This window comes from Bubalus kerabau, chromosome 15 (genome assembly GCF_029407905.1).
Source record: "Bubalus kerabau isolate K-KA32 ecotype Philippines breed swamp buffalo chromosome 15, PCC_UOA_SB_1v2, whole genome shotgun sequence".
Lineage (NCBI taxonomy): Eukaryota > Metazoa > Chordata > Mammalia > Artiodactyla > Bovidae > Bubalus > Bubalus kerabau.
The window spans coordinates 77,262,445-77,274,441 of NC_073638.1; the positions used below are offsets into that span (position 1 = coordinate 77,262,445).

Consider the following 11,997-nt stretch of genomic DNA (forward strand, 5'->3'; position numbering starts at 1 on the left):
CTCTCTTAAAACTAATTTGCTTAATTCCACCATCAGCTTTTTTGATTTCTCAATACCTGGTTCTCTTTCCCCAGAAGGACCAAGTCCAAGATTTGCCCATCCAGATATTAAACTCCCTTGGTGAAGAATTCTCCTCTATTCTTTGTCCTCAAATCCTAAACTTCTGAGTAAGAACTCAAAAGTTAGAAAGGGCTTATTTTAATTTGACTATCAAAGACGACAAGCCCACCAAATTTTTAGGGGCATAATCACAGACGTAAAGCAAAACTCTTTCTTAATATAAGGACTCTGCCCCCAGGCAACAACACAAAACCTAAAGTCATTTCAAAACTAAAAAAAAAGGATTCAGTTTAATAATGTTCAGACACTCCCAAAACGGGGAAAAAAAAAAAAAAAAAAAGATGAGAGAACCCATTTTCCTCAATCCCCAAACATCCAACTTCCAAGCAAATCCAGTGCAAGCTTTCTACAGAAAACGAAAAGAAACATAAAGCAAAAATGGGAACCAGAGCCTTCACATCTAATTTGAACTTGATCAAGTATTCCATCTCGGAGACTGCAGAGAGTATTTAAGGAGAAAAACAAAACAGAAGCACTGACTGGTGGAGACACCGACATCACTGGGACGCCGCGCGGATTCCAGCGACACGGGCCTAGGAGGGGCTGGAGTACTGTCGGACTGTGCAGGGCTGCGGGCGTCAGCACGGCCCGCCTGCAGGTCAGCGGACCGGGCGCAAAGACTGACCACAGGCCTCAGCACAGCCAACGCACAGGCTAGGGACACAGCTCAGGGGTGCAACAGCAGAGAACAAACTCCAGGTCACCCGAGCTCAAGTTACAGACAGTGTCTTTACCATGTACAACTCTGGTCACGCCACTTGGTTTATTCAACAAGCACTCACCAAGCCGATGACTCTCCAGGAGACTAAGGATGTGATATGATTTTTTTTTTCTCCTTTAACTAAGAAAGCCAAAAAGGATATACACTGCATACTGAATCACAGAGGATATAACTTCAATTCGACAACGTGAATTCAATTTATTGAGCACCTACTGTGTGCCAGGTACTATCTAGGTACAGGTAAGGGATAAGGCACAATCACTGCCTTTAGGGAGCTCGCTGACATGGTTCTCTGTCATGGCCATGACACTACAAGGAAGGTTCTATGTCCGGACACAAACAGCAAAGAGGAGAAAGTGATTATCTGGGGCAGTCAGAGAAGGTTTCCCAAAGGAAAAGAGGCCTCTGGGCTAGGTTCTGAATAAGCTGAGTCTGTTGTGTTCAGTTGCGAAGTCGTGTCCGACTCTTGATTTTAGATATATGAAACCCTGCAGACTCAGGTCAGTGGCACAGAACTACTTGAGATGAACCCCTGCAGATGTTACAATCACACTGAGAAGCCTGGTACTTTCCTAATTTCTTGTCTGCCTCCTGCCACTTGTGGACCCAGGACTAGCCCCATGAACATAACCATTCATGTATCTCCCTCCATCAATGACATTCTGCTGCAGCTCCAGGAGAATCTCCATGTGACTAGCTTTGAGAGACTAAGGGGTTAAGCACGCTGTTGGCTCATGAAGCCTCAAGAGGTTTCAGGCTGCTCCAACAAAGCAATCCCCTCACAAAAGTCTTAAAACAACAACAGTAGCAACAACAACACAGAAATCTAATGAAGACTTTCAATTCTAACCTTCTAGGGTCCGGGTCAAATTCTAAGCTTATAACCAAGAATGTCTCCCCCTAGTCTTCATCTATCATATGGAAAAAGTACAGATCAAAAGACATCTATCTGTTCTCAGAACACACAGAATTTTATAGTAAATATTTCAAACCTAAGACATCACTGATTCAATGGGTATGAGTTTGAGCAAACTCTGGGAGATAGTGAAGGACAGGGAAGCCTGGCATGCTGCAGTCCATGGGGGTTGCAAAAAGTTGGACACGACTGAGCAACTGAACAACAAAAGGCCTTGTTACCTTTCTGGAGTAAAAATGCAGTAATTTCAGCTAGGGAAGATTTAGCCCAAATTTGATTCCCCAGTTGTTGAGATTTTAAAAGTGAACTTCCCCAACGGAATCACTTTAAAAGGAATAATGAGGACTTCCTGGCAGCTGAGTGGTTACAACTCCTACTTCCAATGCAATGGATACCAGTTTGATCCCTGGTCAGGGAACTAAGATCCCACATGCTGTGCAGCCAAAAAAAAAAATTGGGGTCTTCCTGATGGCTCAGCGGTAAAGAATTCTCCTGCCAGTGCAGGAGACATGGGTTCAATCCCTGATCTGAGAGGATCCCAGATGCTGTGGAGCAACTGAGCCCGTAAGCCACAACCACTGAACCTGTTTTCTAGAGCCCAGGAGCCGCCACTACTGAAGCCCAAGCACCAAGGGCCCGAGCTCTGAACTAAAAGAGTCACTGCAATGAAAAGCCTGTGCTGCAATGAGAGCAGCCCCTGCTCACCACAGTTAGATGAAGCCCGCACAGCAACAAGACCCGCGGCACCAAAGATAGATAAATAAAATTATATATAGAGAGAAAGGGACTTCTTTGTGGTCCAGTGGCTAAGACTCCACACCCCCAATGCAGCTGGGGCCTGGGTCCAATTCCTGCTCAAGAGACTAGACCCCATGTGCTGCCACTAAGCATTTGCATACCGCAACTAAAGATCCCAGACTGAAGACGCCCAGTGCGGCAACTAAGGCCCGGCACAGCCAGATAAATACAACTAAAAATATTTTTAAATAAATAAAAAATATGTATTTTTAAATAAATAAAAGAACTAATTAACGCAGTTCTGTGGCAAATAACTAAAACAGTGTTTCTCCCGTGGCCCTATAAACATCACGTTGATTACATTTACCCAGTGACAATAATCACAGATGAGCTATCAGAGCTCCAGTTTCTTACAAAGAAAAGTCCACTGAAGAGCCCCTCAGGCAATGATCTACAGGAGCTTCAGAGGTTTTCACAGAGAAAACTGACGGTTAAAGCATTCATTTCAAATGAAGAGGAGGAAAGCGTGCCCTCTTTAGGACCCAGGAGTTCTGATTCCCATCTTTGCTACAGGCACCTCTGTAAGTCACTTCCCCTGGCTGTATCTAAGTTTCCTCATCAATTAGAAAAAGAGAGAGAGACAGAGGCTGGGCAACATAAACTCTACATTGCCTCCAGTTTTAAGATGCCATTTAAAATAATTTTCTCTTTTCCTTAATACCAGCCTTTCAGGGCCACAGGGACTTCTGCTGCCAGGAGCCAGAGTACCCTCATTTTCTCCTGCTAGCTCAAAGGCGATCAGACCCCAAAAGAAGCTTCTCGTGGTGAAGCAAAGGGCCTGCCATCCAAGTTATAAATTGTAATCTGGAGTCAAGACTATAGAATCAGTCGCTTTCCACTGCCCACAGGCAAAAGGAGATAAACTGTGAGCTGGTTATCACTGTTAAGTAACATGGAGCTATACTGAAATACACACACTTTTGCTTCATATTCTCACCATCTGAAAACACTATAGATTGTATCAGCAGAGGCACGGATCAAAACATGCCTCCTTAGACTATCTCCTACTACAAAGCTGAAGAAGAAACCCCCTCCCTTCAAGCAGACGTGCGCACACAGCAATTACACCCTCGTCCCTGCCAGCCCAGCGGCAGCAACAGCCCAACAGTGACACCTGCTGGGGAAACTCCAGCAAGGGCCACTTGACAGCCAGAGAGCGTGGGACCTCCGGGGGCAGGAGGAGCTGCCGCTTCATTTACACCAAAATGCAAGCTCTCAGTTTATGAGCAAGTGGTGGCCCTTCTCTAATGGGTGTGCACTTAGAATATTTTATAATATATCTCACTTTTGAGAAGGCTGTCAGCCTTCATGGTACACACCTCATCTCATTCAAGCTCATCTGAAAAGAAGCAACTCCATAAATAATGTATCCAACCACCGTATTAATACATTATTGTACAATAAGAACCATGCATCTGTGTATTTTGAATCTAAAAAGCATATATATAATTATTTACAGCAAGATGACAAGGGGTTTCATTTTCCGCAACATACATTTTCTAAATACTTGAACTCTTTTTATTTAAACCACAAATACATACTACCTCTTGTCTACAAAAAATTTTGATAGATCCTTAATAATAGTTTCAGGGTTTTAAATGCATACATTATTAAGAAGTAACTATTAATATTTTAGTCACATGTGGTTACCTATGTAGTTCCTCAGATCACACTTGTCACATTTCAAACGCTCGACAGTCATATGTGGCTGGTAGATACTATCCTAGATGGCACAGATATAGAACATTTTATTAGACAGCACTGCTCTAGAAACACATTGGGGTATTTTCAAACTAAATTTTGTGATGCCTGGATGGAAAGGAAGGGTAGAGAGTACAGACAAAAGTGTTGAAAATTTCTGGAGTCAGGTGATAAGCATATTATGGGAGCTCTATTTTTATGTTCTCTATTTTTATGTTTGAAGATTTCTGTAATCAAAAAATTAAAAGAAAGAAAACAAAAATGGTTCACCTAAAAATGACATTATCACTTTAAGAAATACACCATAGACAGCAGCTTGGAAAAATCTTTTTTATGCACACCAGAGTTCAAATTCCCATTCAGCAACCTACTGTGTGACCTTTAACAAGAAACTTGACTTCTCTGAGCCTCTCTTTCCTCAACTTAAAGATGGGAAATTTAATACCTGCTTTGCACAGAGTTACTCTAGAAATTAGAAATAATGCAAAGCCAGAACACAGGAGTAGGCTCTCAGTTATCGGTATCTCTAATTATATCAAACAGTAGAGTTTGTTTTAAATGACTCAGGTATTTCTCAGCACAGCAACACATGAAGAGTGTTCTGCTAGAACAGAATGAACAAAGGCTAACCACAAGCCCACTGGTGCCAGAGCACCAGGTCCTCGTAGACTTTCAGAGCAGTAACTGAAGACAGTCCTTTCTGGTTGCCTTTAAACACACTTCCTGAATGCCGACTGCATGTTGGGTACTATGCTCGCTACCATCTCGTGTGCTCAGAAGCTCAGTCGTGCCTGACTGCGACCCCGTGGACTGCAGCCCACCAGGCTCCTTTGTTCATGGGATTTTCTAGGCAAGAACACTGGAGTGGGTTGACATTTCCTTCTCCATCTTACCTCTTGACAAAAAGGAAGAACAGAGCCTCCGGCTCCTGACAGGGGTCATTACACAAAGCAAAATATTACAAAGACGGCAATGTAGGAGATATTAATCCAGAACTGGCCTCAACCATACGGGCACAGTATCAGTCTCAATCATTTCATCTATCTTTCCTATCATGACCAAGTCTCTCTGTGTTCTCAGATAGTAACTGCCCTTAAGTAACCGCTTTTATCTAGAATTCACCACACTCTTCCCTTCCTCAGCATGTGCTATTCCCCTAAAATAAAAAGGTCTTTCCCTTTCCAGATCCTACCCTTCTTTCAAGGCTTGATTTCGCAACGCCTTCTTTGATGATACTTCCCTTTCTCTGAAATTAGACTACACTGAGTCTCAGTACCATAAAATGGAGCATTTGGCTCATTTACATTTTTTATATAATTACATGTAAATAAGTCTTGCCTCTACAACAACACTCTATACTGCCAGTGGGCAAAGACCAGGTACTGAGCTTCTTTTGTATTCCTGACAGTACCCAGCACAGTGCTGGGAAAAAAAATGTAATTCAACAAGACTTATTAACTGGGCAACTCTCTAAAGCATCCTCCCAAAATAACAAGTACATGATGTGCACAATCCATATTCCCACCCTTGTTAGAAGCTTATGTCAGAGAAATTTCAGTTGCTTCAACAGAGGATGCAATGCAGAGAAATATGCTGCTTGAATCCAACAGGCATATTCTGGGAGTCGGTGATTACGCTAGATCTGACCTTTACAGAATTACAGAAAGAAGTCCCTAATAAATCAAGATAGATGCGCACGCAGCCATACACAGAACACGAGGTGGGCGACCAACTACACCCACGCTGTGTCTTCCATGAAAGAGCTGCCTGGGATGCCAAGCCGAGTATGGAGAGGCCTTCCGTCTATGAATCTCTTCTTCCCCACCTGCAGGTGATGTCCCTCTGGAAGATCTACTCAAAAAATCGTAAGTAACTTACTGTCCAAAACATATATATATATAGCTACAGGAAAAAAAAATAGTCCTCAATATATATCTATATACTATTTTATTTTCCTTTTGTCAAGTTGCAATGTTCCAAAAGATGAGGTTTAAGAAATTGTCCAAAAAAAAAAAAAAAAGAAAAGAAAAGAAATTGTCCAAAGCAATACAAAGACCCAATACACTAATCTGTCCCAAGTACGGCTCTCTTTTACTATTAGAAATTTTTTTCCCCCTAGCCTCTCTGGGATATTGTGTTGTTTAACGATAACCAGCCCTGCACAGACAATCCTTTAAGGAGGCCAAAAAGCAGAGTGGAGGAAGTTCATGGTTCTACCTCCTCATGCCTCTCTAAGCTCACCCACAACTCTCCTTTAAGGCTACACGTCACGTGAGCCGAGCCAGAGTCACATGAGCGAGCAGAGTCGCTGGACTCAGGCTGCCAGGCCTTATCCTCTCTCTGCCACCACAGCAAGCTTTTCCACGAAGACGCAATGGAAGCTCGGGAGATCAGAAACAGATGCGTGGGTCCCAGATGCTCCAGATGCAGCCACCGAGACCCACAGGGCTGAAGAAGAGGCACCAGGAGAAAAAGGGGCATGGGAGGAGACCGGGAGGCCTCTGCTTACCTCCTGAGAGAATCCTCCTCAGAACTCTCCTCCGGCAGATCCTGATGTAAGGCCTCCTGTGACACAGTTCCAGATCGGCTGGCCTGGGTGTAAATGCGTTCCCAGTGGCCCGTCTCCTGGTTGAAGGCCACCCCCACAGTCCTCTCCTCCTGCGGGCTGGTAGAGCTGCCCAACTCCAGCCTGCTGGAGCTGGCCGTCTGGCCCTCAGTCCGCTCGAGAGGGGGCAGCTGGCTGCCACTCGCGGCCATGCCCTCAAAGGTGCCGGGAACCTGCCAGGAGGCACTGGCCTCGCCAGAGGAGTAGTTAGGTGTGCTTCTTTCCCAGCGCAGAGTGTCGTTGTTGAAGGTCAGCAGATTGTGGCAAGCGCGGCAGCGGTTCAGGTGGCCACGGGACAGGTTGGAGTTGTTCTCGCTGCTGTGCGGGGTGGGCTGGTGGGACGGCCCTGGCCGTTCGGATTCAAGGTTATTGTTGAGCATTTCCTGGGCCTGCTGGGCCTGGGGGGCCTCCCCGCTGAGGCTCTGGTCCAGCTCCTGAAGCCGGTCATACTCCAGAAAGAAGCGTCTCAGGTCACACTGAAGCTCGTGGCGGATGCTGCCCGAGTTGTTTTGGCTGGAGCCGTTCCCTCCATCTGACTCGGCTGCCAACCCCGAGGCTGGAAAACCCCTCCCTTCTGTGGCTGAAGTGTACACAGAGGCTTGAGAGCCACCTTCCTGCTGTCGCAGCACAGAGAGCAGACTCACCGAAGAGGCGCTGGTCCTGGGCGGGGGCATGGACTCCGCCTCGGAGCGAGAGTTCAGACTGAGCACTGTCCGGGTCCACTCAGATCCTGTCAGCCCGGGGGCTATGTCCCGGTGGTACCTGGAAGGGTGGCCAGACAGAGGGCCTCCCAGGGAGCGCCGGGGGGGACCCAGGCTGAGGTTGCGGAGCGTGTTGCCGGCGGTGCTGCTCTGGACCGTACTGAAGGCAGACGGCCGGCTCAGGAGGCCTGGGTCGTGCGGCGCTGACGAGGCCTGCTCCGGGGGGTGGAAGGGCTCGGTCTGCACAAAAGAAAAGGAAGGGGTAGTAGCCCTGGCAGAAGCAGGGGGGACACTGTCCTGGTGTGGCAAGAGGGAAGGAACTCGAGTGCCCGAGCAGCGGCTGCAAAGGCACAGGATCCCAAGGTGCTGGCAGCACTCGGCTGTGGGGTAACTGACCCGCTGTCGGAGCCGGATGTAAGCGGAAGTCCTGGGGCGCTCCGTGGAGGGCTGAGGGGGAGGCGGTGGGGGTGAGGGGGTGGCAGGATCTTGCACTGTGCTTTGCTCTCCCACCTGGATGCCAGAGGAGCGGGAGGACAGCATGTGCAGGAAATTGTGGAGGAGAGGCGTCCGGCGCACGGGCTGAGACTGCAGGAGGGCCCGCTGACGGTAGTGCGACAGTTCTGCTCCGTCTGCGGGGATCTCTGGTTCGTCATCACCCTGCAACGTGGACCAAGGCGGGGCGGGGGCAGAGCCAGGCAGTTAGGTAGAACGTCCAGGTAAATCCAGAGAAATTACTGATAATCATCCAAGGAAAACACACATTCTAGAGAGGCAACAATGCCACCCTTGAAGCACTGAGAACTAACGGGGTCCAGATTCGGAATCATCATATGGTATCAAATCATTCACTTGCAACTAGCAACATTTCTCAACGAGTTCAGCTGGCAACCCAATTCTCTTACAATAGGCATTTCCACGACATGGAGGCTGTGAGGGGAAGCAAGACGTCAACCAGCCAAAGGCACCCGAACGACAAGTTATCCGACGCAGTTTGGTTACTTCTACTGGGACGATCACTCGGGGGTTTCGGAATGGACTCCCCTGTCAAGACCTACAGTTCTAACTTTGAATATGGTCTGCGGCTAGTTTTAAATCTTGACTGGAAAGAAACACTCGGACATTGAAAATTAAAGTCCAATACCATCAGAATCCGAGCACTACTTCAGCAAACAACCCACAGTTTAGATGGAGCTGGACCTGCTGACTAACTTACCTGCTGATTAGAGGGGTTAACAATTGCTGTGAGTAAGTAGTGTCCAAGAGGATCAAATCTCACCAGACTGAAAACACAGAAGAAACGGACAGAGACATGGAGAGAGAAATTCTGTTAACTGAGGAAAGGAAACCCGGGAGAAAATTTCTAGCGATCGTTACTGACAACTGTGGGATTTACCCAGGCATCCACCTAATGCTCGAGACTTCCAAAGCTTTCAAAACCGATTAAAATAATAAAGCTCACTCCTTCTTGTTGCGTCCTCACACCTGCCAGAATAAGGGAATACATTTCACAAAAAATAATTTCAAGAACACCCCGGGCTTGCATCTCAGGAAGCAGCTACATTAAGCACACAGCCGCTCATGGCCAAGAGCCCATCATAATGGTAAAGCAGAGGACGCTTCCATACTCTGCCACAGGTTCGCGCCTGCCCTCACACAGCTGCTACACTGGCGAGAAGCATGAGGGCTGGTGACAAGGAACAGTCCTGGTGTCAAGCGACCCACCTGAGGCTAGAAAATTAGTGAAGATCCAATGGCAACACCAAGAGGCCCAAAGGGAAACAGTGCCTCGACTTCAGTTCAGGCGGTACGTGCGCTGACTTTGAAGGCTACGTATGTCAGTATTAGCAGACTTGATACGTCTCTACATCTCCACTTTCCATTTTGACTAACAGAAAACCAGGGGTGAGCAATTTACCCACCAAGCTCCCCACCACCTGAACACCTTTTAAGGTTCAAAAAAAAACAAACAAAGAAAAAGCCTTTATCCCAAACCAGATAGCTTGGAACCTAAAAAAGATTCTAAAGGCCTTCAGCTACAAAGACCTGAAGATGAGGCCAATAAGAAACAGCTGAAATGAACAACATGCACCGCTTCCCGGCTGACTGGCCAACAGTTTAAAAAGTATGAAGAGCCACAGGGATAACACCCCTGCCCTGAGCTGGGATAATACAGAGATAACAATCTATCTCTTGGGGCGAAAGCACCCTTAACTGTTCTCCACATGTTAATCCTATGCCAGACACTGCTGGTGCCCAGAGCGCTCACCGGACCCGTTCCATCTCGTTCGCTGTCTTCACCACGGCAAAGGGTTCCCGGCGGCTCCAGTCCCAGAAGTGGATCTCGTTGGCAGTGGCAATCAGCAGAAGCTGAGCCGTGGGGTGGAAAGCCAGGGAGGCAATGGGATTGTTGCTATCTGTGAACCAGCTTTCACTGCCACCCTGTGAATGAACAAATCCAAGGCATTCTCAAGTTACAAGCTGCCAGCGAAATAAGTCAATTTCAAAAAAAGGGTCCAGGTCGAGTAAAATGACTACTTGTAGGGCCTACTTTAAATATGTCTTCTGAAAACCAGATACAAAACCAGTGATCTGGCAGTGTCACCAAATTTACTAGAAAAACATTACTGTCAATTCAGTTCTGTCATCTACAATGTATAAGCAATGAGCACCTGTTTCTATAGTCTGTGAAGACTCAAGCTTTGGTGCATACCACGGTACACAACAGCCCACTAGCCAGTCTCCAGGACAAGGAGCACACTGCTTTGACGATCGTGATCAGAATAACAGTACAATCCTTGATCTAAGAAAAGAGAAATCCACCCTGAAGAAGTCTCAGCAAGTCCGGTGCCTTGTCACAATGGGCAGACAGTTAAACAGGGTGTTCATCTCGAAATGGAGCACTGTGGGCTCGACTCCTTCTCAGTAAGCAAGCAGTAACTATTAAGTACTCAAGGATGGTCCTGGAACATGGCCAGTCTCTCCTTCAGAGTCAAGAATGCAAGGGTAAATAAGCCTCTGCATCTAGAGTACCAAAGAAAAGGAAATGCTTACGTGTAAATCCCAGATCCGAACCTCCCCATCTAGGCAGCCAGAAGCGATGAGGCCTGAGATGGTGGGATGAAACGTGACACACCATGGCGTGCGGCGGTGTCCAATCAGAGAGTGAACACACTTGCCCGTCTTCACTTCCGTGATATAGATGTTATGGTTTACGTGAGTGGAAGCCAAGAGAGTCCTAGGGAATCAGCAAGGAGGAAGCCAATGTAGAGAACGTGGGAGGGAAACTGATACTCATTCCCCATCCCAACAGGGAAAAACTACACCTTGGGCTTTCCTAACAACAGAAACATTCTCATCTTTAAAAGCTTTTGGCTTCTCCATTCTGTCCCCAAACAACACATAACCCCTTCAAGAGAATACTTTTTCCAGCAGGGAAAATTATTATACTATTAGTAGCGTATATCACACAGGCAAAGGATTGAGACTCTTTCCAAGTTTTGATCATCGATGTTCACAGGTTCCTTTGCTTATTCCCATTATTTTAATGGCTAGCACTGGTCATCTATTTCCCCCCTTTCTGATAACACTGGCAAAGTTCTGTTCATACAGTGACTCAAAGAGTCTTTAGGGATTTCACTTGGATGAAGCTCAGCAAAATACATAGAAACCAACGCTACCACAAGTCTCAGGTAAAGTTTAGGTAAGAACTAGGTACCTGTCTGGGCTGAAGGCCAATAAAAAGGTGGAGCGTGGACTATCTGGCAGTTCTACTCTCTGAGAAATAAAACAAACAAAAGTTAAAACACTTTACTTATAAACTATGGCTCACTGTATCTCAAAAGCACCATTCTACATCGATTTTACAGTATAAGCTGAAAAACTGGAGACAACGATCAAGCTACAAATTGAGAGAGATAAATCTAAATTACCTTCAGGAAATCTAGCTGCAAAGGAAAAAGATATTTCTAGCCCATCCGTATTTGTAAACACAAAAACACAACACCCCAAAACAACAAAAAACCTAAGTTAGATATATCAGTTCTGCTACACAAAATACACCGTGTGCCAACTCCATGTCATTAACTCATCCTAAGGCCTCATTCTACTGTCATCCCTACAAATCCTATGTGAAAAATAACCAGTGTTCTTACCTTGCCCTCCCATTTCATACACCGGGTTTTATCTTCAACCAGCTCCTGCAGAAGTCGCTGAGCTCCAAAGGTCCGAGTGCCCCGTTCTCTCCCCCAGAGAATCCGGACAGCATTCTTCTCTGGAACAACCTTCATGGCGCTCAGTAAGCACTCTCACACCAGGCACGGGAAGAGGAGGAGTGAGCAACAGCTCCACACGCCGAAGCAGCTAAACTGAGGCCATTCAGATCCTTGTAAGTTGTCTTCATGGAAATCTAAGGTAAGACATTTAATGTCAAAGAGCA

At 46.4% G+C, this 11,997-nt stretch overlaps 1 protein-coding gene across 9 annotated transcripts in view; it reads right to left on the bottom strand.

Annotated features, from left to right (window-relative positions):
• The window catches only part of AMBRA1 (autophagy and beclin 1 regulator 1), a 173,684-nt gene that overhangs the window by 128,792 nt on the left and 32,895 nt on the right, over positions 1-11,997 (bottom strand). For 5 of the 9 annotated variants that reach the window (XM_055546998.1, XM_055546997.1, XM_055546994.1 and 2 more), the window contains exons 2-7: positions 11,714-11,967; positions 11,278-11,336; positions 10,614-10,797; positions 9,829-10,001; positions 8,776-8,842; positions 6,766-8,219 (exon numbers count right to left, since the gene is read on the bottom strand). In XM_055546998.1, the coding sequence (XP_055402973.1) occupies positions 6,766-8,219; positions 8,776-8,842; positions 9,829-10,001; positions 10,614-10,797; positions 11,278-11,336; positions 11,714-11,848 (2,072 nt within the window). In that variant the 5' untranslated portion in view covers positions 11,849-11,967. Of the gene's footprint in view, positions 1-6,765; positions 8,220-8,775; positions 8,843-8,955; positions 9,045-9,828; positions 10,002-10,613; positions 10,798-11,277; positions 11,337-11,713; positions 11,968-11,997 lie in introns of those variants that run through there. The other 4 variants (XM_055547002.1, XM_055547001.1, XM_055546999.1 and 1 more) reach the window with 2 other exon arrangements.